Raw genomic sequence first — 25,795 nt, 5'->3', positions numbered from 1 at the left:
AATCCAGACAAATTTAAATTTGAAATTGATAATAAATAAACCATTTTTGCGCTATACCCATAACCAGATTGATAATTTTATTCGTTTTTATAATGTTGAATAATAATATGATTATGAATACACTTAGCGTATCGAAATCTATTTAAATCTGATAATAAAACTACTATATGTTGAGTTTATTACCATATAATGAGAATAATCCAATAAGTTTGGACTACATAATATAGAATAATAGATTATATCAAGTAAACTCGAATAATACATTAAAAAATCTCAAAAAAACTAAGATGAGTGAAATATCTAAGAGTCTGCCTTTGGAAAAGGGTAAAACTCTTAAATACGTACTCTTTGAAACCAATTAGATATTGAGCTCGATGATATTTCTTTATGACAGTATATATTTCCATACTGAAGGCATCATTTTTTTTCATTTTCAATAAAACCGCTTTGGATATTTGCTCACTTCTTGAGGATCATGAAATACTAAAAAGAGAGTATTTTAAATATCGGAATTCATCGAGATGCATCATTCAACTCTTATATATACTAACTAGAAATTGTAAATACGCAATTTTTTTGCATTCATGATAATAGAAACAGAAATAATAGCTTACAAGACATTTTATGCAAATTACAATTGGAATATCTCTTTATTATTTAATAAATTTAGCCAAATTAGAAGATTTCAGGAACAGCATAAGATTTCTTCCTTCTATTTGATTTTAGTAATATTCATTTGTGTTTTAAATGCTGAGCTTATGCTTATATTGAATATAGCTGATGTTTTTAAAGGATATTGAAATTCTTCGAAATATAGCGGATCCTTTCATATTCTAATTCTTACAATGGCATTTTAATAAATAATGGCATGCGATTTTTATCACATCCTTAAGAAATGACATGGTAATCTCTCACAATAAATTCGAAAGAATAAGAAACAATCAAATATAGAATTTGTATTCTTCTGTGAAACTAATGGGAATATTTTTGATTATTATTGTCAAATATTTGGGACAGTCCAATAATAATTCGAAAACCCGGAAGGGAATCGGTGGATAACAAAGCCAGTTGTCTCACGCACATGAATTTTCTATCTACTCCCCCAATTACAATTGATGATTACGCTTAGAAAGCAATATCAGAAATACGAGAATTCTGAAAATATTGGAAATCCGTTCTTAATTTAAGTTAGAAATATGTTTTTAAAGTCAGTAAGCCTATAGGTTCCTTTCATTTCTCAGAACAAATTGCAAAATTTTTAAGAAACAGTTGCCATAAAAGTTTGTTTTTAGAGGCAGGGCAACGATAGAAAATTTTTGGAAAAAAAGTTCGGAGATCTTAAACGTATCATATTCCCTGCATGGTTTGGTATCTTCCGCCATGCGTTGTGCCAAACATATTGACACTTTCCAATAATTAATTTATGGTATGAGTCACAGAGTTAGATTATAAAAAGAAAGTAAATAATTGCAATTAGAAATCATATATGTCGGAAATCAAATGTTGATGAGCAGAAACCTTTTACTCATCATAAAAGAGATAAATCACTAAAGATTTGTATACATTAAAATTTGATATTTGGTGCTCGAAAACTGTCTGATGGGACTCCTCCAAAATGAACCAATTTATCGCTGAGGACCAAATTAGATGATGTGGATGGTGTATTCTCTAATTCTAACTTAGGAAGAATGGGAACAAAACGAATGACGACAACAACATGTCAAACATAGATTAAATATCTATGAATCAATAAAGTATACGTGCATTGAAGGTGATAACGATCACTTGAGGCTTATAACTCTTTGACTAAATTATGCAATAATTAAATATAATCATTTTTATATTTTTATACTGATAGTAATTAATATACTATCCTGCTTAATAAATGGTATGATCAAATTTGTTTGAAAATTTAATTATGTATATGAAACTATGTCTTCTATATAAAAATCAAAATTTTCGGACGAACCTAGATTGAACCTTTATGAAAATCTATCATTTTTGTTAATTGAGTTAATATGAATCTTTTACATATGTATATATAGCATTGATAGCTTATATAATCATGGTTTATTCCATATTAACATATTTTTCAGTTAAATTTGTTAATAATCATGTAACAAATTAATTCAAGATTAGAATGTCGACAAAATGCTAACAAATAAGAACAAAATACGATTTCTCGACTTAAATTTTAATATGGAGTAGTTTTTCGTTTAAATCTAATTAAAAATGAATAAAAACTTATCTTGTACTATTTTCATTCAAAGATTTTAATAATGTAAATCATGCATTTTCGTAATTCAGTACAGTTCTTTTTAGAATTAAAGTTGATGAGGATGATATTTGTGATTTAAAATAATTTGTTAATGTTCACCTTTTATTCATCACCTTGTGGTATGCCCTAAAGCAATAGCATTATCAATTCTGCTGAATTGATCAACTCAAAATTCCAAAAAAAATTCAAAATTTCAAAAATGAAATTAAACAATTTAAATTTTCACATGAAAAAATCAATTTCGAAAAAATTTGGAAAATCAAAGTATTTGATAATTAGTCAAATAATCAATTTACATCGTTTTTACTCATAAAAAACAACTAATTTTTGATTTTGATATCATATTTGATAAATACTCATTCCAGAGTTGACGTAATGTATTAATTATTGTTAGAGATATTGCTTTCGCAGCAAAATTCTTATTTCATGAAAGAAAAAAAAAATGATTTTATTCCAACAAAAACAAGTAAACAGATGAATGGAAACGTACTATATTTTCATAAATGTAGTAATCAGCGTGTCAGCTTTTGTTTATCATGTTCGAGTCAAAATGTATTAACTTGTAATAAGAAATATTCGAAGATTATATGAAGTATTGAGCATTCTTTGTAGAAATATTTGTAATTCATTACTAACATATATAATAAAGTTGTTTTTTTTCCTTATTGCAATAATTTTGTCTGATTTTAATAACTTTTCATGTATACGAGTTGTGTGAATATGCATCATAATATGCGTAAATATACTTATTTGCGACGAATAATGTGGTTGCATAATGGAGGTGCTAAATTTTGATTTTTAATATGGGGCTTTGGTATGTATAATCATGTTCTTATCTCAACGTAGGAGTATTGGTGCAATATGATTAAAATTTACGAGGTTGATCTTAAATTGAATAATTCTGGAGTATAAATCACAATGCAGCTAATTCTATGTTAAAGATAGATACAGATTGTAGTAATCAATTAGGGAGTACAAATTCATTCTTTCATTTCTGTCGTATTGAGCAGAAAGGAAGAGATCATAACCCTAGGAAAAAAAGCCCAAATTTGTCACTTTTCATAGTACGTTAAACTCAATTCGCTCGGCGAATGCCGAGCACACGTACTCATCATTCAACATAATATTCTCATTCTTTGGTTATTATAGTGCCAGACAACACAAGATTTCAAAGAATTACTTGAGTTTTCAATTAATCTTAATCCGATTTTAGATTTATCGAGAACTCCATCATCACAATCACATACTTCAGTGCGGTAACTACAATTATCCATATACAGAAGGAAGTTCTTTTCGAACAACTCATTTGGAGTCTGTTTTGGAAAGAACTTCTTTCTGTCCGACTTAATTTCATAGTTCCTGATCAACCAAAAGACAGAAACCACACACTATCTACTTAGGAAAGGAGTTCTTTCTAAATCTTCCTTAAATTGAGATTTTACGAGAGATAACCCTTCTATTGCACTTAAAAATGAACATTTTGATATCTTTAGTATCACACATGGTCATATATAGTATTTCATCTACATGAATACATTCATCTTTCGAAGTCTCTCATTAAATGGGAGGCTTCGAAAGATGAATCGTTTTATTCATACAACTTTAAATCTCGAACACATTTAGAGAGTGAGTATATCATTTTATTCTTGTTTTGAGTTTATTCTGATTCAAAATTGCAGTGGAAACAGAAGTTCACACATCATATCTGAATGTGAGCTCATCTATACTTATACGATCTCAATACCTCCACTCTAAGCATAAGAGGTGAAGTTATATAAAAATTATCAGATGCGTTGAAGTCTCAAAAGTATTGCCTGAATGCTTGTTTCATATTTGTCCAAGTAGTTTCAATGAATAAATGTATTGTTTTTTATAATTTCGATTTATTTTTAGAAAATATTCAATATAAACCTTTATTGTGTTATTTACATCTCATAAATTCCCTGTCTAAATCATATAAAAGCGCGTTTTACCCCTATGAATCAAGAAATTCATTCAATATTCATGGTATATTTATTAAATTTATACGATTTACTAATAATCAATATTATATCCTCATAAATAGCAATATATTTTGGTAATCTATGATAATCATATACAATATTTGAAATCAAATTTTCATTAGTTTAGGTTCCTTGTTAATAGTAAACCATTATATTTATTACTAATAATAAAATCTATGTGTCGTATTGAAATTCAATAAAATTACTTATTCGGTCCAAAAAAACAAATTATATAAAATTTTTCTTTTTTTATGTAATTTTTGTTTTTCATTTTTCTCAAGATCCTAAGTTATGTTCTAACTTTTGACATCATATCCTATCATGCTAGGCTATATATTATAGCATATCCAAAAGGCAAGGAAATCTATCAGAGAAGCCTTTTTGACCTATCGTTGCCCTACCTCTTTTGTTTTTCCGGCCTCTCAAATTAAGTTCATATCGGCCAAGTTGAAAATTTATTATCTGATAGCTGATCAAATAAATAACTGGCCCATTCCTTTTTCTATTTGCTCTTTCAAAAGTTGATGTCAAAATTAATCAAGCTTTTTGACTGGATTTTTTTTGAAAAAATATTGTCCAACATATAACTAATAGCAATCGACTTTTCAATTTTTCAAAAGGAAGTATAGCACAATAAAAGCTTATACAAATTTTTATGAAAAATTTTTGAACAAATTTTTTTATCATTTATGTTTGATAACCAGCGCTATGAGCAAATCCGAGAAATCTTTCATGGAGAGAATACGGTTGCTGTATGGTGCTGTTCCGACAAAAGGACTGGAAAGAAAGTCGTGATAAAATCTTTCCCAAAAGAAGTAATTGACAATTCATTTTACGAAAATGAATTGCACATCACAGAGTTAGCGCAAGGTGATAACATTATACAATTATTAGACAGATTTGAAACACAAGTTTCATACAATCTCGTTCTCGAGCAAGGAGAATGTGATTTATTCGATTATATCATGAATAATGGCCCAATATCAGAGGCCAAATTCATGAATACATTTGGCGATTTAAGTAAGGCGCTGGAACGCCTTCACCATAGGAACATATTACATAAAGATATCAAGCCGGAAAATATAGTTATTGTAGGAGATTCATATTCATTCATAGACTTTGGACTTAGCGAAATTATGAGTAACGTTAACCAAAACAACGCATTTGTCGGTACGACATTGTTTACCGCTCCTGAAGTAGTTCTTAACAAGAGCTATACACCAGATAGTGATATTTACTCCTTCGGTATAGTGATGTTTTTTGCACTATCAGGAGAATTGCCCTTTGATTGCGAGAATTCATTTCAATATGTTATGAATCAAATCAATACACCACCAGATATGAATGCTTTATGTAATAGACATATTAGCCAACAGATTATATTAGTGATACAGAGAATGTTATCCCCATCACCTAAAGATCGACCATCGATTTCTGAGATTATCAGTACTCTTTGGCCTCAACAAAATGTTACAATCGATAATAATGCTTCTAATCTGTGGGAATAAATTTTATCATGTTATTTAACAAATTAATTTACTTTTTTCTTTTTACTGATAGATCATTTGACTTGCTTTGGGCAAGATACTAGAATCCTTTTGGGTTTAATGTGTTTTGGCCTCAAAATAAAATCTATTGTAAAGGAAATTTCAGACTTGATTAAGTTATAACACTATCAGGAAGTTTTACATTAAGTGTAAATATTAACTTCCGAGATATTTTTGACAATTGTCGGGATTTCTCTCGGAATAGTTTTCTCTCCTTAAATTGGTTTTATTACGAGCACCGTTATTGTATTAAAACAAAGAGCATGAATCCAGAAAATGAAAAACGGTTTTCGAGAAGAATTGAAATTCTAAAAATTAAAAATAGTTAGTTTCTAAATAATATACTTAGACAAGACATTTATTTAGTTCTTTGAAGGAATTGGAATGGTGATGCTCCATCAAGGTCTTTAACTTTGTAATCAGCTCCGTGATTTAACAGGAACTGCATTGCTTCTTTCATCTGATATCTTGCAGCGTAATGTAGTGGTGTATCCAGTTTATAATCATACTGGTTGATATCAGCATCCCACTTCAATAAGTGTTCAATTGATTTGACATTGCCATAAGCAGCCGCAAGATGAATAAACCTCAATCCTTGCATGAAGCTATGGTTAACTAAGTCGGGCCAACGTTCTAAAATCGAATCGATGGTATCGAGTTTGCCGTCTTTAATAGCATCCATTAATAACTTCTTATCATCTTCGCAACTCTGCAGTATTTGCAATGTTGTTTGTCCAGATTTGCTCCTAAGACCTTTTTCGGTATTGTTGTGATACAATAAATCAATTAAATCAGTATTTACACGAACTCCTGCATAATGGATTGGAGCAAAGCCACGCTTATCAAAAGCATTTGGATCTGCACCCTTTTCCAATAGATATTTTGTGAAATCAATTAAAGATAATTTTGCAGCTAAATGTAAAGGAGTTAAATCCTCATCGTTTGTATCGTACACTGTATCTGGGTCTTCCTCAACAAACTTTTTCATTGCTTCGAAGTTGTGCATCGAAATTGCATCAAAAATGTTTTTAATCTTGATTGGCTTCCTGATTTCGTAAGAAGGATGGAGAACTTTAATTGGAATTGGTTTCAAAGGAATATTGAATCCGGCAGCTTCCTCAGGAATTCCTCTTTTGGCTCTGATTTCTTTTTCGATTCTCTCTTGTTCCTTTTCTTGTTTAAGTTCTGCGCTTGACTTACCCTGTCCCACTGAGGCAAGTTTATCATGGATTGTATCAATTTCTTTTTCGATTCTGGTCTCTAATCTGATTTTCATTTCTTTGTTTGATGCTTCGAGTCTGTTCATCTGTATTTTATATTCTTTTTCTGAAATAGGGTTGTTAATTCTCTCTTCGAGCTCGTCACCTCTTTCTTGTAATTTTTTGATTAATGCTTGGTATTCTTGCATTTTGTTTTCGTGTAGTAACTGTGCTGTGTATAATTTCTTCTTAGTTTCAAGTTGAACTTGCTCCATTGCGTTTGAAAAGTCAATATATCCTTGTCTTAAAATTGGAGCTTGTTTTTGTAAGCTTGCGATTTCATTATTGAATTCATTTTGTAAAGATGCAAGTGCTCTCTTCTGTTTAGATTGAATAAGTAAGTAATTTGGTTCGTTTTCAGATAATTCGCCAGGCAATACATTGTTTGTTGGAACCCAGGACTTTTCATCTTTTATCAGGTCCACAATTGCCTTACCTGGAACGCCTTGAGGATACTTCGAAATGGCCGGAGCAAGTTTATCATTATTTTTACGCCAAACATATGCAAAATTCTGAAGAATGAATACAGTTTCCTTTCTTGTAAAATCAATCTTTGTATTTGCTAAAACTTGTTCAATAATATCCATAGGTAATGAATAAAACTCTATAAATCGGATGAAATCATGTGATAAGTCGGTCATTGTTTGAACTGCTTGTGATACATCTTTATTTTCTCGGATAAGATCGTTTAACTTAGTAAAATGACGTTGAAACATAATTTTATTTTGAAACTTTTTTTATTATTTTTATTTGATCATTTTTATGCATTACATTTCGGTTCATCTTTAGGCTTCAGACATGCTGTTGCCTTTCCATAGCAGATTTTTCTTATTAATTGCAATGTTGATCAAAAGATAACTTCGAATGAAAATTCATGAGACCATATCAAATGCACTAGCTAATAAAAGTGCTTACAAAAGGATTTAGTGCAGAGTCGCATCAATATTTTAATGTGTCAATACAGATGATATCAAATCTTTTTGAATCATGGATATTTATTGAAATAAAGGCCTTTTTGAATGTTAAAATCTCAATTTGTTTTTCTCATCTAAAAAGTTTTAAAAGGATTGGTCAATAAGAAATATTATAAAAGATTTGAAATCTTGAATTTTGATTATTTTTAGAAATATTTATTTTTAAAATTCAATTTTAGACGTCAATATTAGTATTACATAAAATACAAATCAGAGAAATATCATAATAATATTCAAAATATCAATATATTCCTTCATATTGTCTATATTCACAATCGATAAATTTTTGATAGAATATATTATGCAAATTAGATTCACTAATTCTCAAAAGATACAATCATATACCATATAATTATAACCGTATTACAATATTTATACATCCAATATTTCCATTAGAATTTCCCTATTTTGGTAATTTTTTCTTTATCTATTTCTTTGATCTTCATGCATGTAGTTCCTACCTTTGGTGTGCTTAAAATACTTTATTCAACTTCCATATCTTTTGATTGTATTTGTTTCATATAATCGTCACCCTTCTATAATTATAGAATTTCACATCTCATTCTTGTGAATAACTAGTCCTTTTTAAATAAATCACCCAAATTAAACGGAAGATCAAGGCTCCTTATAATTTCACTAAGAAAACCAAAGTTAAATAAAAAAGCTATACTATCGAATAGAATAAAAATGTAATTAATTTTGGCTTTGAGTTAGTTCACTAACGAAAAAAATTTTGATAGAAAATTATTTCTTTTCAAAATTTTTATTGCAAAATATCAATCACATTTTCTGTTTCCCGAGTTGAAAACCAAGCATTCCGAAAAAAAATTTTTAGGGCTCAAAATTTTGTCAGACCGCGCTTCCTCAGAAATGAATGTTGCAAAACGCGTCCATAGTATGAAGATAACCCGCTTTAACAGCTCATCAAACGTAGAACCAAAGACCATTAAAAAGATTGGTGATATTCATATTCTTAAAACTATTGGTTCGGGTAGCTTTGGTCGTGTTTATTTAGGGTGCCAAATGGAAACAAAAAAATATTATGCAGTAAAAAGAGCGAGCTACAAAGATTTAAATCATATGTGTAATGGCGTTGGCCAATTAGAGCGCGAAATCAGAATGTTACAAACATTTAACCACAACAACATTCTTAAACTATACGAAGTATACCAAGCAACAGAAAAACCATATGTATATATGATTATGGAGTATGCAGACTGTGGTTGCCTTGAAGATAAAATCGATGGCAGTCCGAGTCCGTACAAATTCGAAGATATTCTATCAATTATCAAACAAGTAGCTGGAGCGTTGACTTATATGCATAGTATGGGTATTGTTCACCAAGATATTAAACCGTCGAATATTTTACTTTGTTCTGATGGGCGAATTTTATTATCAGACTTCGGAATTGGTCATAGATTCCAAAGTGCTGCTATGGTAGTTGGTTCTCCAGCCTATCAAGCCCCAGAAGTTCTTGATGATTATGAAGAAGAGAGTTTTGACTCAGATGGTGAAGCAGAAGACTACGCTGATGGTCCAATCAAAGAAGATGTATGGGCTTTAGGCGTAACTTTTTACCAATTATTATTTAGTAAATTACCTTGGGTTGGCGAGAACCTTTATGAAATAGTTCACTTGATCAAGACAACGCCACTCGTAATCCCCGAAGGAACAGATCCAGAAGTTGTTAAACTTCTTCATATGATGTTAAATAAAGATCCAATGCAAAGAATATCAATGAAGGACTTAACTACATTTCCACTTATAGAGAAAGCTTCAGACAGAGTTAAGTTCACACCACCACCTACAAACATCGAAATGCCATTAATTTTGGACACTATCGAGATATGCGCGAAACAAATAATGCCAGGAGAGCCATTGGTCCCACCTGAGAACTTAGCAAGAGGTTTCGGACTTATCCCTGGAATATATAGGAGTTCACCACTTTATCATTTTTCGAATCCTGATTTATTATTGAATGAATAATTGTTTTGTTAAATTTTTGTTATATTAAATCTGTGCTTTTATAGATTTACCTATTTTTGACTCATTTTTTACAATGTTAAAGTTTTATGTTGGATCAAAATTTTCAAATTTCTACCCAATTTCGGATAATGATGATATGCAAACAATCAAAAATACTGCGGAATATATAATAAAGACAAATTTTGATAAAGAAATCGATTTTTTTCAAGTAAATGATATTTTATTTTCGATAAATCGCTTTAATCAGATATATTTCATTGTACAAGCTATAGGGCTGTCTAACAAGTTAATGAAATACATCGCAAATACGCTCAAAAAAATTGCAATATTTTTATTCGGACCAGAATTTCAAAATTCCATGCTTGATAATATAAGCCAGAGTTATCAAACAGTATTTTCAAATTACATTTCAGCGTATCATGAACTTATTACAGAAAATTCTCGATTTTTGGGAGGAATTATTCCTCATTCAAATAATTACATTTCAAATTGCCAATATATCACCAGAAAATTACCTCCTGATGGAATTCCAGAAGATCTCGAATTCGTTGATTGTATTATTTTTAAGGACGATGAAATTATTGGTAGATTGTCGAAAAATTCCGAATCAAGACTAGATAATTTCGATTTAGTAATGTTAATGATCTTTCACAGAGTAGATTTTCCAGAAAAAGGCGATCCAAACCCAGAATTAATCGAAGTTAATTACGTTACTAATACAGAACCATCTCCTATTCACTATAGAGCAGGATTTCTTAAAGTTAATGGGAAATTACAACGATGCTCAATAGCTGCTGTAAGATTGGGTTTAAATTCTTCATATACTTCTCTTTTTATCACTTTAAATCCAACAGCAAATGAAAAACGTGATTTATCCATGAATATCCTTGGATTGGTTTCCGCAACAATAATGGATCTTGAAAGTCATTCAAAACCAATCAAAATTTCATTACCTCCAACAGCAGTAATGGTTTTGGTCGTCAATAGAACAACAGGAGAAGCAATTGAGATTTCTTCAGCATCAAATGATCGATCAAAAAAAATTTCGGATTTATTATTCAAAAATTTGATCAACAGATCAATGGAAGCCATACCACGAGGTTTTTCAACACTTTTATGGAATGACTCTCTATTTGACTTCATTTATGATATAGGATTTAAGAAAGAAAAAAATATAATTGATTTTCCATCATCTTTTGACCCAATTGAAGTTGGCGATCACCATAATATTTACAGACACATAACAACACTTATATTTGGTCCGCGAGCCAATATAGACTTTTTTGAAATTTATGGCATTTTTCTTTCATCTCATTTGCAATCTGAGCTCATTGCAGTTTCTAGATATATCGGGTTTGCCATAATGCATCAGATGCCGTCAAGAGACTTTCCAAACTGTTTTCCTAAACACGTCAGAACTGGAAGTCAAGGAATCCTCGCAACTGATGCAGCAAGATTGCAAAAATCATCATCTTCAACAACATTTAAAAAGAAACAACTAAGAAATTCTGATGTGAATTGATTAGTAATTTTTAAGAAATTTATTACCATTTATCCCATTTATTGTATTGTTTTTATAAAGTTTTATTCGTCTTTTAGCTGATTGTTTTAATTTTTAATTTCAATATCCTTCACTTGCATTGAATTGAAGCCAGAACAATACGATGAATGTTTATTCTTGAATAGTTACAAGAGTTAATAATGATGGAATTCATATGACCTAATTCAATATCAATAATTTTTACGTTTAAAGAAAATTATATCAAACTGGAATCCTAGAATGCAGAAGTGTTTTTAAAACAATTTATATAAATGGTATTCTTCTTATAGTTAATTTTCTCTATCAATGTGATTCAAAGATATTTTTTGCCATGTAAAGTCAAATGTCAGAGAAAGACAAAAATGAAAGCAGGAGATGATGTTATGGATGTTTGGGCAAATAATTTAGAAGAAGAGATGCTCAAAATATCAAAACTTGTCGAAACTTATAAATTCGTCGGAATGGATACAGAATTTTCTGGATTTATTGTTAAAACTTTTAATAATACACCAGATGATGTAAAATATCATGCAGAACAGACAAATGTCAATCTTTTAAAACTAATACAAATAGGAATTACACTTGGTGATGAAAAAGGAAATCGTCCATCTCCTTATTGTACTTGGCAATTTAATTTTAAGTTCAATGTTAACTCTGACTTGCAAGCTGCAGAGTCAATCAATTTGTTACGTCAATCAGGCATAGATTTCGATAAATTCTATAAAGATGGAATTGATATTTACGATTTTGTACCAATGTTTTATTCAAGTGGATTAGTTATGAACGATAAAATCAATTGGATCACATTCCAATGTGGATATGACATTGCATATCTTGTTAAACTTGTTTCTGCTTCACCTTTACCAAAATCTGATACAGAATTTGCCAAAATTGTTAAGCAGTACTTTCCAAATTACTATGATTTACGATATATTATGGGTACAATAACTGATCAAGTCGGATCTCTTCAGGAAGTCGCCAGAGACTTAAATGTTCACAGATATGGCCCAGTTCATCAGGCAGGATCCGATTCATACGTTACATTACTGTCATATTATAAAGTAATCGAACAACATTTTGATGGAAATTTAACTTTAGAAAAATTTAGAAACAAAGGCCAATAAATCAAAAGAAATTACATCATAGTACATCCATACCTTAATACATCTATCAAAACATATAGAATTTCATAACTTTTGCAAAAATTATTTATTTCAAACTTACTTTGAATGGAGATGATCATTCACAAGATAATTCTCACATGTGTAACTACCTAATGACCAAAACACCCAGAGATTTAATTATATCTCGTATTTTATTTTTTGACTTGTTAACTTAAACATTATATTATAAAGTATACATACTTTGTCGTACTTTTGGAAGATTTGAAACGTATATCAAATCTAAATCTAAATCTCAAAAAATTTATAATGAATCATCCTTGTTTACTTTATAAAATCATTCAAACATTAAGATTTGAAACATACATCAAATCTAAATCTTAAGTATATGTAGAAAACAATCCTGTTCCCAAAATACAAAAATCAAATAATATAAAGGTAGGATTTTGGGGACTAAATATGAATTTAGAATTAGCTATATTTGTTCTCGTAATGATTTTGGCTATTATGTTAGTTAATAAACATTAATCTTTTTATTTTAATCATTGTTTTGTATAAAAATTATAAGTTTAGAAGAGAAAAGTGTTCCTGATAATCTTTTATTTGAAACTTTATACAAACATATGTTTTCTTTAAATAAATTTACCACTTTATACACTTCTTTGTACAAAGCCCATAACGCAATACAACGATTTTGTGCAAACCATATTAAGATGAATTTGACCTCATGCTTAAAAAATTTTTTTAATTAAAAAATAATAATAATAACATTTATAAAAACATTTTCTATCTATCATTAGTAATTAATCAAGAGAAGTACCCACATTTCCATAGAAACCATCTTGTTTAGAATCCATAAAATCTGCTGCAAATGGATCATCTGACATCTGCATTGAAAATATTGGATTTTCATTAGTTAATATAAGTTCCGTTTCAGCATTTGCTGCTTCAACTTTTTCGACGTCGAGTTCGATTGCAGATGTAGAACTATCTTCTTCATTACGCTTAATGATGATAAGTATAATCATTGAACAAATTAAAATGACCTCAATAGCTGCAATAATAATCAATATAAGTAATAATGATGACACTGATTTTATCTCTGGATTATCAAAAATGATTTTTCCACTTGAAGTTGTTTCCGTTGATGTAGAAACATTACTTTGTTGATTTTGAGTGCTGCTTGAGGATTCAATTGGTTTATTTTCTTCTTCCTCTTCCTCCTCTTCTTCTTTATCTGGAATGTTGATAATTGCAACTTCACAATCATTAGATGATAAAAGATGTTGATCATTATTAAATTCGATATATTCTTGTTGTTCATTTCTAGATGAAGAATAATCATCCTTTGCATAGTTCTCAAATGGAACTGAGGAATCACAATCACCTCTAATTACTGGTGCTATGGCATTTTCATGAGCTATGTCAAGACCATTCACCTGAAAATCCTGGTGTTTCCAAAATGGGTCATGAAATGACTCTGAAACATAAAAGTTTTGAACAGTATTGAAAACAAATTTATACATTTGGGCATTAGGTCCATAGCAAAGATTATGAAGATATGGTGTATATGTTCCTAATATTGGCCTTGATCCATATGAATAAATTGAATTAGGAATAACTAAAGTAGTTACACCGTAGTCTTCAACTTCTCCATCAGCGGAATATTTAGGAAGAGACTGAATAGAATTTGGTTCAATAATTGAAACATAATCAGGAATAACATATGTTGAAGGAAGTTTTCCATAAGTTAGAATGAGTTTATTGGTACTTTTATCAATTAGCTCATGATTTCCGAGCATAAATACAGGATGCTTACATGTTTTGAATCTAAATTGAACATTTTCAGAACCAAGAAATGCAAGCGATGAAATTTCGGTGCATTCATCTGGGATAATAAATAAAGTTAGCTTAGGAATGAAAGCAAATCCAAAGTCATCAATAGAAGTGAATTTAATATCTACAACTCGCAATGAAGTGTGTTCAAACATACCTTTACCAATACTATAACCTACTTTAATTTTAACTATTCGAAGTTTTTCAGCATAAGAAAAAATTCCTTCTTCATAATTACCATTTTCGAGTTCAAATTTTTCTATACCTGTTCTTGAGAAACAGTATTTTTTAAATGTGTGAGATTCTGAATCAGAAATAAATCCAACACTTTTAAGTGATACACAGTTATAAAATGAATATTCATCAAATGTTGCGGCCGTGAAATTAAGTGTTGTTAATTTGATGCAATTTTCAAATGAATGTTTTCCAAAATTTTTGACTGATTCTAAGTTGATAGTTGATAAGAGTTTGCAGTTATAAAATGCATAATCACCAATACTTGTAACTGTTGAAGGAAGTGAAACTGTTTCTAAATTAACAAAGTTATAGAATGCATATGATGGAATACTATTAATTCCACTGATTGTTACTTCTTTAAGTGATTTAAAGTTGCTGAAACCTGATGAAAATGAAATTTCGCGATCAATATTAATTTTTGTAATTGTGCTATGAATGAGTGCATTTTTCCCGATTTCTGTGATAGTAGAAGGAATAGAATTCACTCCTGAACCAATGTAAACTAATGGTGTATCTTTCGTTATAATGTTGTTTTCGTTCTTTAATGCTGTAGTTTGTAAATCAAATGTGATTGGTGGACAATCTTCAAAACCAAGTAAATCAAATTTAGTGATGCTGCTTCCAAGTGTGATCTGATTAAGTTGTGAACAACCTTTGAATGATGTTAGATCAATTGAAGACAAATCAGTACTAATTGTTAAATGTTGAATTTTACTGTTGAAGAATGATTTGTATTGAATAGTTGTAACAGATTTAAGATCTAAATTAGTTAGTTTTGTATTTTGGAAAGAGAAGTTAGCAATTGTTGTAACACCACCTAAATCAATTGTTTCTAATGATGTGCATCCTGAGAACATAAATCCTGAAATAGTTGTGCTATCTGATGTAAATGTGACTTCTGTCAATCCAACACAATCCTCGAATTCATGCAAATTCATAGCATCTGTTGACTTAACTTTAATTTTTGTGAGTTTAGAACAGCCTTCAAATGATGACTTCTTTCCATTTATTACATAGTTTTCGTCACCTTCAAGTAATATGCAATGACTGAATGCACCTGCTTCGATTCTTGTTACTCTATTCAAAGGAAAACTAGCTAATGCCGAGCATCCTGAGAATGCATAGTCATATACTTCAATACCACTATCTCCAATTGTAATTACAATGAATTTGCTCTGAAAATTTTTGTGTCTGGCAAATTTGCAGTTTGTAATGCAATACAGTTAGAAAACGCGAATTCTTTTATTTCATTCATGTTGGGTATTGATACCGATGTTAATTTGACACAATTTGCGAAACTATCAACATCAGAAGAAGCGCTATTTCCAGTGAAAGATATCGATCCTAGATCGATGCATTGCGCAAAACATTTAGATCTGATAATCAATGAATTTGATTTTAAGCTTAATTCTGTAATTTTTGATAATGCAAACGCATTCTTTTTTATTTCAATTTTATTCGTTACTTCGATCGATATAGAATATTGTCCTGTTGCATAAAACGCATAATTATCAAGCACAAGTAAACTTCTGCCAGTTTCAAAATTTAATGAAGTTAATTTTGCGCAATGCGCAAATGCATATTGGGAAATCTGAGTACAAGTTTTGATATTGTAACTTGGCGAAGATCAAAACAATTAAAAAATGCATATTCTGGACAATTATTGATTGAAATTGTAGTAATTCCACTATTTGCAATTGTATACTCTTCAATGATATAATCTTGATTTAATGAAACAACTGATAACTTATGACAGTTCTCAAAAGCATTTTTTCTGATAGAAGTTACATATTCAAGATTTATAGTTTCTATAGAAGAAAAAGCAAACGCGTAATCTCCGATGGATTCTACATTTTGTGGAAGAGTAACAGTTTGTATTATATTGTTTTCATAAAACAATTTTTCCGGAATCTCAAAAATGTATGTAGATGTGATTTCTAAATCTGTAATATAATTAAAACCGCTGAATGCTTGTATCTCGGCTTCTTCACCAATAATAATTTTTCGAATGTTGCCATTGATTAATTTTTTTCTTGCTTCTGTATCTGTATAGTCTGAAGAACTTTCAATCGTCATAACATCACCACTAACCGAAACCGAGTTCAGGCAAATAGAACTTTCTAAAAGTTGAGAAAATGCAGCCCTTATCAACATTAATATCAGTAAAAAAAAATTGATATCCAAAACTTATAAAGAATACAAGATGGGTAAATCTCATACTTTTGAAGGATATTCAATTCTTTGAAAAATACTGGCTTCAATTTTTTAGATTTTGAATATTGATTTACGGCTTTCTTCATTCCCTCAAAACAATACATATTTTGCATTATAATATAAATACAATTTCCAAAATTTTATAGGTAAATTTTTGATTCCTCATTCTCAAAAGAAAAATTCATTGAATTATTAAAATCGTTATTTTGTAAAGAGAAAATTTAAAGGTACATCCACGAGACTTCTCAACGATAGATTTTCAAATAAATAGGATATTTAGAATCAGTAGGCTCCAAATATGAATAATATGATCTTATTTTGAAAAGTTATTAAGATAATAAAAAAAATTGTGAATTATATTTTAATTTCCCTAATTTTTATCAATTAATCATCAAATTGTGATTTATATATCAAATGTAATTTCAAATAGAAGTAAAAATCAATATTCATATTCTGTATTTTAAATTGAAGTATTATTGGAGCTTTTGAATGTAACTATACCATTTTCAGCTTACATGAATTTGATCCATTATGTAGTATCCAGTTTCTCAGCTAAATAAGAGATTTGAATATTAACTTTTGAGGATTTAACTGAAAATAGTATAATGAAAATGAGTCATTACAGAAATATTTTATATTCAGTAAACCTTTTTTCGTAAATGAGAGTTCTTATCATTTATCAAAAATCGCAAGAAGTCTCTTGAAAATCTTGGAGTTCCTCAAGAAACGATATTATTCAAGATGCATGTCGAGACAATTTAATCAAATTAATCAGAAATCGAAGCAAAACCTCACATTTATTAATAATTTTAAGTAAAATTTAAAATTCAAGATTAGAATGTCTACTGAATGCTAACAAATACGAATAAAATCTCATCTCTCGACTAGGATATTAATATGAAACAGGTTTTCGTTTAAATCTAATATAAAAATGAATAAAAACTCTACTTTTACACTTTTTATTCAAGTATTTTACTAATATAGATCATGTTTTATCAATACTTAGTACTATCTTTTTTGAAACAAATGAGAATAAGGATGATATTTGTGATTTTAAATAATTTTTTAAGATTCGTCTTTAATTCATCACATTGTGAGATGTATAAAGCATTCCCATAACTCATTCTGCTTAATTGATCAATTCAAAATTACAAAAAAAATTCAAAAATTCAAAAATGAAAATCAAAAATTTGATTTTTCTCTTGAAAAAATTAATTTCAAAAAAAATTTGGAAAATAAAAGTATTGTATAATTAGCCAAATCGTCAAATTAACACGTTTTTACTCATAAAAAACACCTAATTTTTGATTTTGATATTATATTTGATAAAATGTCATTTAAGAGTTGATGCAATGTCATCATTGTTGATGAAAATATTAATACTATAACAAAATTCTTATTTTAAGGTAGTAAAATAATAACGTTTTTATTTCAACAACATCAAGTAAATAGATGAATGGATACGTACTGTATTCGCATAAATGTAGTAACTATCATCTAGATTTGAGTTATGAATATTCCAATCAAAATGTATAAATTTGAAATCAGAAATATCCAAAGATTATGTGAGGCACTGTACACTAATTATAGAGGTCATTTTAATTCATAAGTAACTTATATAATAAAACCGATTTTTAATTTCTTATTGCAATAATTTCCTCAAATCTTAGTAACTTTTTCTATATTCAAGTCATTTGAATATGTATCATAAGGTAAGTAAAAAACCAAAATTACGAGGAATTCTGTCGTTGCATTTTGGAGTTGCAAAATTTCGATTTTTAATGTGTGATTTTAGCATGTGTAATCTTGTTCTTATCTCAACGCGATGGTATAGCTGCAATATGATTTAAATTAAAGAAGTTGAACTTAAATTGAATAATGCTGGAGAATAACTGACAATGCAACTAATTATATATTACAAGATAATTGCCAATTGGAGTAATAAATTATTCTGCATCAATCATTTCTTTCATTTCTGGCATGGCGAGCAGAAAGAAAGCGATCAGTAACACTAGGAAAAAAGAAGAGGGGTGTCACTTTTCGTGAATGTACCTTTTGGATTTGTTACATTTTTAAGGGTGCACACGAGAAGATCATGTAAACTTCAGAATTTAGAACCTTATTTTTAGGCATTATCTTGGCTACCTATTTAGGCTCGAAAAGCAAAAAATATCAAAAAATACAACTTGACTCCATTATGACCCTTTCATGGAGGTAGTTTTTATCCGCTAGTATTTTCCCTTTGAATTTCTTTACAATTCGAAATCAAATTCAAATCTCAGTAGAAGAAAGGAAGAATCGACTTACTACGGTTGTAATACGAATAAATACATATATTTAATTATTTTTATTTACATAATAATTGTTTGAAGCTCATATTCCATCAAATTTTTAAATAAAAACATTAAAATGTTGAAAATGTTCATATATTTTAATAGGGTTTTGGCACTTTATTGAGGAATTACTACATACATAGTCGAACTGAACTTGATATTTTGAAATTTAAATTATTTATCAAAATTAAAATTTAACTTGAAATTTATAATTATTTAGTCATATTTTGCATAATTCTGTAATAAACAGAAATTCATCAAAAGTGACAGCTCTCAATTTTTTGACATTTGTAAATTCTAAATTGAATGAGAAAAATGAAATAATACTAAGCATAATACAATATTCTAGATTTAATTATAATTAGGAAAAAGTTAGTTTTGAGAGTACTTTTCATAGGCATATAGAATGAAATCTTCTGAAAAATAATATCGCATAAACTCATATTATTTTCTAATATATAACTATTTTATATAAAAATCAAATTCAATGATCTTAAAAGCGAAGGATTAACCTCAAAATTTACGAATATAATGAGTGGGAATATAATGCTTATCTATCATAAAACCATATGAAATATCAATTTTTGCTTTACGCCTAATTTTTGACGACAATTAGCAAAAAATGTTAAATGTTAACACTCAGTCCATTTGAATATGAAAAATAAAATTGACTTTGATTAAATGTTTTTATTTATCATGCAATTCTTCTTGCGACCAAAGATTTGAATAAAAGTTCAAAAAATAAGATAGCTTAAAAAATAATATACGGTAGTGTTTACTAATAGATGAATAGTATATAAATTCTATTAAAATGGATTTGATCCAAAAAAATATATAAAATTTGATCATAAATAAAATCGTTTTAAATTACTTCTTCATTTAAATTATAACAATTATTTTTGGTTTTATATTTTTTTGGATCAAATCCATTTTAATAGAATTTATATACTATTCATCTATTAGTAAACACTACCGTATATTATTTTTTAAGCTATCTTATTTTTTGAACTTTTATTCAAATCTTTGGTCGCAAGAAGAATTGCATGATAAATAAAAACATTTAATCAAAGTCAATTTTATTTTTCATATTCAAATGGACTGAGTGTTAACATTTAACATTTTTTGCTAATTGTCGTCAAAAATTAGGCGTAAAGCAAAAATTGATATTTCATATGGTTTTATGATAGATAAGCATTATATTCCCACTCATTATATTCGTAAATTTTGAGGTTTATCCTTCGCTTTTAAGATCATTGAATTTGATTTTTATATAAAATAGTTATATATTAGAAAATAATATGAGTTTATCTGATATTATTTTTCAGAAGATTTTGTGTTCTTCTTCAAAATTTTATTTTTTTTATTAAAAAGAATCTTTACAAAATATACATTTACTTTAATTAATATTTAAAAACGTGCTCTATCAAAAGTTCCAAAAATTCAATATTTTAGCTTTTCTGAGGTGTCACTTTTGATGAATTTCTGTTTACAACAATTCTAAGTAGATTTTGTAAAAAATCAAGAAAGAAAAATTTTAACGTGCTTTATTTTTTCTTTTTATAATAATACATATTATTATATAATTAACATATTCATAATGTTTCACCCTTTCAAAAATATAATCCTCCTCCTCTCAAATAAACGTACATACGGGTGGCCTCTTTTTTCAAAAAATTAAAATTTGAAATTTTGGGCTCAAATATTAGAGATTTTTTCAACCTTCAACGATATATGTTGTCTATATCAGACCTCCTTTCTTTTTGATACTTAACATTGTTCCTAAATCTTAGCCGTTAAGGCTGTTCCGAAAATATTTTTTTTTCGAAAAAATTCGAAAAAAATTCTTAAAATTCAAAAATTCCTTAATTCCTGAGGATTTTGGAAAAAAGTTTTTACATGAACATGTGTATATTATATGAAGTATATTGATAAGGTAAAAATCAAATTTTATTGCATATTCATCGAGAAAATAAACTAACGAATCCCTCAAAATTGAGAGGGTAATCCCCCTCCTCTCAAATAAACGTACATACGGGTGCACCCTTAATATTAAATATATTTTTTGTAATATTATAAAATGTTTCTATCGTTATGTTAATCATTCAAAAATGCTCAATCATCTTACATTTCAAGTATTATTACACTCTAAAGCCAAACTAATCGCAGAACCTGCATATGAAGATGACGGCAAAACTCTTATTATATCATCTAAAGATGATTTCAAAGATGAAAATTTACTACCTATAGTAACAAGCAAAAACATTGAAAAATTAGTGATCAAAGGAACAGAAATTACAGGGTTAACAATTCTTTCTGCTTTTAGTTACATTCAAAATTATGATTTTTCAGAAACTTCGATTTCAGAGATTCCGCCATATTGTTTTAAAGACTTAAAAAACATCAAAACTATAACGCTTCCAAACCAAGGGATAAATATTGGATCCTTCGCTTTTGCAAATTCATCAATTGTTTCTGTTATTGGTTCTCAAGTTCTTACAATTGATACATATGCGTTTTATGGATGCTCAGACCTTACAGCTATTGATTTGTCAAAAACTGATATGGTAACGGATTTTGCATTTACAAATTCAAGTATAACTGAAGCTCACTTAAATAATGCTGCTGATTTTTCATATTCGTTCTACAAATGCGATAAATTGACTACCCTTACCTTCCAAAATCCACCTGCTGTAAAAGATCAACTAGATTTCACCAAAATTACGTCAATAACATTAGCAGGTGCTGATGAGGGGTTTTATATGCCTGAACTAGTTGAGTTAACAATTAGTGGCTCTGTTTGTAATATATATAATCCATTACCTAAATTAGAAAGCGTCACTTTTACAGATAACCAGATTTATTCGATTTATCTTATTAATCAACCCTTATTACAAACAATCATATTACCTCAAATGCAAGACGCAACTTTAACAGTTAGTTTTGAAAATAATCCTAAATTAACTCGAGTTGACAACAGCCAATTCATTCAAACTAGAATTCAATCCTATACACTTTTTGCAGGCTGTTGTGCCATTAAAACTATTGATTTAACAAATGTTGAATCTTTTGAACGTGATGATTTTCGGAATTGTTACAATTTGGAAACAATTACCGGTCTCACTGATATATCTACTAATGGCAAATTCTCGGTGCATTCAATGTTCCGAAATTGCTGGAAATTAAAAATTTCAACTATTTCTTCTGAATATTATAATGATGATGGAATGCCGATTTCTACTTTTACCTACTGCGGAATTACAGATATAACAATTTCAATTACATCTTCATTTAATTCAAATTTTTATTTCTTTGGATGCAAAAATTTGAAAACAGTTAAATATAATAATATATACACCATCCCAAAATATGCATTCAGAGATTGTATCAATCTAGAACAAGTTACGTTCTCGGATAGTGCATATTACGTTGATAATTTTGCATTTGAAAACACTAAACTGTCAACATTTGACCTTAAAAATATCGAAAGTATTGGGTATTTTGCTTTCTCTAACTGCAAAATTGAAGAATTGACAATACGAAAAGATATCCAACCACTACCTGAATTATATTCAATGGAATTTGATCTAGATAGAAACAAAGATTACTATAATTTTAATTTTGAGATGATGATAAATTACGAAAGATTGAATGATGGTAATGATTATCCAAATGATCATATGCATTACTATGTCACTCCTTTCTGGAATTGCAAGAAGTTGAGAAAGATAACATTAGGAAGCGAAGTTACATCATTTTCACTTAAATATTTCCCTAATTCAACAATCACGGAAATAGTGTTAGACAATAATAATAATTTTGCAGTTGAAAATGGTATATTATATGATACAACAAAAACAATTATTTATGCATATTTCAATACACAATCAACAGATTTTACTGTACCAGATACTGTTGAAACAATTTCTCCGTTTGCTTTAGCTTACAGTTCATATGAAACTATAACGATGCCAAAACAAATCAACATTATCAATGGTCTTTTTGCTTTCTGTCATAAGCTGAAAGAAGTAACAATTCAAGCTAAAATTAACAGATTAGGAGATGATACTTTCTCACATTGTTACAATCTTGAAACAATTAATTTTGCAGGAGGATCATCATTGATTTCTATTGGTCATGACTGTTTCATTTGCTGCTACAAATTATCTAGTTTACCATCATTGGAAAATGTTAAATATCTTGGAGATTATTCATTTGCATACTGTACTTCATTAACATCAATCAGTATTCCTAAAGTTAATACCATTCCTTCATTTTGTTTCTGGCATTCCAACATTGTACAATTTACTTTCTCTGATTCACTCTCAGCAATAAACATAAGTGCTTTTAACACAACAAAAATAAAGAGTTTCAGTTGCCCTGAGACTTTAGTCTTCATTAATGAAGATGCATTTGCAAACTGCAATAATTTAGAATCATTCACATATAATAACAAAGTATCATCAATTCTCCGAGGAACATTCTTCAATACATCATTAACTAAAATCAAAATTCCAAATACAATAACATATATAAATCCGATGGCATTCAATCAATCATATCATATCAATTTTGAATTTGAAGAAGGCGGCCATCCTCTTTTCACCGTTGACAACAATTGTTTCATTGAGAAGCACACAGGATTACTATTATTTACATATGGAAAAGTATACGGCGCATTCAAATTATCAAGCAAAGTTACTCGTTTCAATATGCACTCTATACACTCAGAAAGAGTCACAAAGAATGAAAAATTTATTATCAAACAAGGAATTACTACTTTAATCATCCCTGAATCGGTCAGAGACAAATACGAATATCAATTATTATCTTTTGAAGACATAGTCCAAACTGAAGTAAATAAATGGGCATCGACCCCTCAGAACCTTTGTTTCGAGGGTGATATTATTCCCCAATTGGGAACTTATGAATCTCCCTTTGAAGTTAATTATTATCAAGGGGAAAAATCTGTCGGGAATAGTAATCAAGGGATTAAATATGGTTGTAAGTTAGAGCAGGATTCTCTAATGAGAGCAAACGTTTTTAAAGCCGCCAATGATAATTATCCAAAGACATATAGATTAGGCAATGATATTTATTCTAATGGAAATGTTGATGGTATAGGTAATAATGGAATGTATGATGAATGGCATGTTCCAAATATACAGAAGTCTTATAATATAACATTCACTCCACAAACTCTGAATAAGAATTTAGAGCTTGCTCTATTTGTATTTGTTATGGTATTAACTATTATAATCGCAATTCTTTCTATTATATTAACTAAATTTTAATGTTTTGTTTTGATAATTGATTTTTTTTACATCATCATGTATAATTCATTTGATGAACTTTATACAGAATTTCCTATTTGAAATACAAAATTCACCACAAAGGGCTTACTCAGGGAATACAAAATTCCAGAATCATCAGTCAAATAGTGAGCATCACAGAAATTATAAATACAATTATTGCGCTCAAACTGTGTGACACATTTATTCGAAGTAATATCCACAATGGTACCAATTTCTGGAATTATCTCAATAAGTGATCTGGCAATATAGAACTACTGAGTTTCTTGTTGGAATCCATTCTTACCATTTGCTATCTCTGAAAAATTGAGAGTCACCTAGGTTTTGTCACGCAGTTTAATTCGTTTTTCAAAAATTGACAAATGTTAGGTGAAGATCAAGTGAAGAAAAGAGCCCCATCTACTATTAAAATTTTAACGGAAGATACAATTAAGAAGAGAGCTAATGTTCCAAACATCCAGGAAGTTAAAAACTTAAATATGTGGGGTTTAAATCTTACAGATGTTAGCATTATAGAGAAAATGCCTGCTCTTGAGAATATTGCACTCTCAGTAAACAAAATTCAAACATTAAAACCATTTGCAGCATGCACAAAACTCAGAGAATTATTTTTAAGAAATAATTTAATCAGTGATTTTGAGGAGATCGGATATCTTGTCAATTTAAAGCATTTACGAACATTATGGCTTAGCGAAAATCCTATTTCTAAAGAACCAAATTATCGTTCTAGAGTTATTCAAATGTTACCACAAATCACAAAACTTGATGAAAGCGATGTTACAGCGGCTGATAGAATACCTGTCGATAAGATTCCATCTGAAAGAATTTCTCCTCAACAGCAATATTCAAAGGCTGATATTGAATCTTTACCTCCTGTTCCACTAAAGCAAGAATATAAGCCACCTTCAGCACATCGTAGTGTAAGCAAACCAAGAAAGAACGATGCACCTGTGCTAACAGCTGTTCTTTCTTTACTTCCAGAATTATCTATTGATTCACTTGAAATTGTACTTCACAAGATTCGTGATTTAACTCAATAACATGTTCGGTTTTTACCATGTAGTTTTATTAACGTAAATACGCTTGTATATTTATTTATATTGTTAATCTTATATATTTTGTATATACTATCACTAATGAGAACCTTATTTTCATTAG

General features: G+C 29.0%; 9 protein-coding genes across 9 annotated transcripts, besides 3 other annotated features; 6 read left to right on the top strand and 3 right to left on the bottom strand.

Moving 5' to 3' along the window:
- Positions 1-3,342: 3,342 nt before the first annotated feature.
- Positions 3,343-3,390: a mobile genetic element.
- Positions 3,391-4,970: 1,580 nt separating this feature from the next.
- TVAGG3_0487930 (protein kinase protein) lies at positions 4,971-5,790 on the top strand (the record flags this gene model as incomplete). Its single annotated transcript, XM_001308111.2, has 1 exon — positions 4,971-5,789. One exon carries the CDS (start codon positions 4,971-4,973, stop codon positions 5,787-5,789), a length of 819 nt encoding a protein of 272 aa, XP_001308112.1.
- Positions 5,791-6,157: 367 nt separating this feature from the next.
- TVAGG3_0487920 (spectrin binding) lies at positions 6,158-7,823 on the bottom strand (the record flags this gene model as incomplete). The annotated part of the gene is made up of 1 exon (XM_001308112.1): positions 6,187-7,803. One exon carries the CDS (start codon positions 7,801-7,803, stop codon positions 6,187-6,189), a length of 1,617 nt encoding a protein of 538 aa, XP_001308113.1.
- Positions 7,824-8,931: 1,108 nt separating this feature from the next.
- On the top strand, positions 8,932-10,092 carry TVAGG3_0487910 (protein serine/threonine kinase protein; the record flags this gene model as incomplete). Its single annotated transcript, XM_001308113.2, has 1 exon — positions 8,932-10,047. One exon carries the CDS (start codon positions 8,932-8,934, stop codon positions 10,045-10,047), a length of 1,116 nt encoding a protein of 371 aa, XP_001308114.1.
- Positions 10,093-10,120: 28 nt separating this feature from the next.
- On the top strand, positions 10,121-11,569 carry TVAGG3_0487900 (Hermansky-Pudlak Syndrome protein 1 family; the record flags this gene model as incomplete). Its single annotated transcript, XM_001308114.1, has 1 exon — positions 10,121-11,569. The coding sequence occupies one exon, from the start codon at positions 10,121-10,123 to the stop codon at positions 11,567-11,569; it is 1,449 nt and encodes a 482-aa protein (XP_001308115.1).
- Positions 11,570-11,944: 375 nt separating this feature from the next.
- On the top strand, positions 11,945-12,920 carry TVAGG3_0487890 (exonucleolytic nuclear-transcribed mRNA catabolic process involved in deadenylation-dependent decay; the record flags this gene model as incomplete). Its single annotated transcript, XM_001308115.1, has 1 exon — positions 11,950-12,711. One exon carries the CDS (start codon positions 11,950-11,952, stop codon positions 12,709-12,711), a length of 762 nt encoding a protein of 253 aa, XP_001308116.1.
- A 376-nt stretch (positions 12,921-13,296) lies between these two features.
- On the bottom strand, positions 13,297-16,223 carry TVAGG3_0487880 (leucine-rich repeats (6 copies)-containing protein; the record flags this gene model as incomplete). Its single annotated transcript, XM_001308116.1, has 1 exon — positions 13,512-15,719. The coding sequence occupies one exon, from the start codon at positions 15,717-15,719 to the stop codon at positions 13,512-13,514; it is 2,208 nt and encodes a 735-aa protein (XP_001308117.1).
- Positions 16,224-16,335: 112 nt separating this feature from the next.
- Positions 16,336-16,935, bottom strand: TVAGG3_0487870 (ribonuclease inhibitor domain-containing protein; the record flags this gene model as incomplete). The annotated part of the gene is made up of 1 exon (XM_001308117.1): positions 16,336-16,935. The coding sequence occupies one exon, from the start codon at positions 16,933-16,935 to the stop codon at positions 16,336-16,338; it is 600 nt and encodes a 199-aa protein (XP_001308118.1).
- A 2,633-nt stretch (positions 16,936-19,568) lies between these two features.
- Positions 19,569-19,605: a mobile genetic element.
- A 1,179-nt stretch (positions 19,606-20,784) lies between these two features.
- Positions 20,785-20,822: a mobile genetic element.
- A 543-nt stretch (positions 20,823-21,365) lies between these two features.
- On the top strand, positions 21,366-24,633 carry TVAGG3_0487840 (antigen BSP-related family; the record flags this gene model as incomplete). Its single annotated transcript, XM_001308118.2, has 1 exon — positions 21,437-24,619. One exon carries the CDS (start codon positions 21,437-21,439, stop codon positions 24,617-24,619), a length of 3,183 nt encoding a protein of 1,060 aa, XP_001308119.1.
- Positions 24,634-24,723: 90 nt separating this feature from the next.
- Positions 24,724-25,720, top strand: TVAGG3_0487830 (uncharacterized protein; the record flags this gene model as incomplete). Its single annotated transcript, XM_001308119.1, has 1 exon — positions 25,000-25,677. One exon carries the CDS (start codon positions 25,000-25,002, stop codon positions 25,675-25,677), a length of 678 nt encoding a protein of 225 aa, XP_001308120.1.
- Positions 25,721-25,795: the final 75 nt, after the last annotated feature.

The sequence above is a fragment of the Trichomonas vaginalis genome, chromosome II (assembly GCF_026262505.1).
Source record: "Trichomonas vaginalis G3 chromosome II, whole genome shotgun sequence".
Classification (NCBI taxonomy): domain Eukaryota; phylum Parabasalia; order Trichomonadida; family Trichomonadidae; genus Trichomonas; species Trichomonas vaginalis.
Note: the sequence above shows the minus strand (reverse complement) of the source record. Positions and strands in the feature narration are given on the sequence as shown.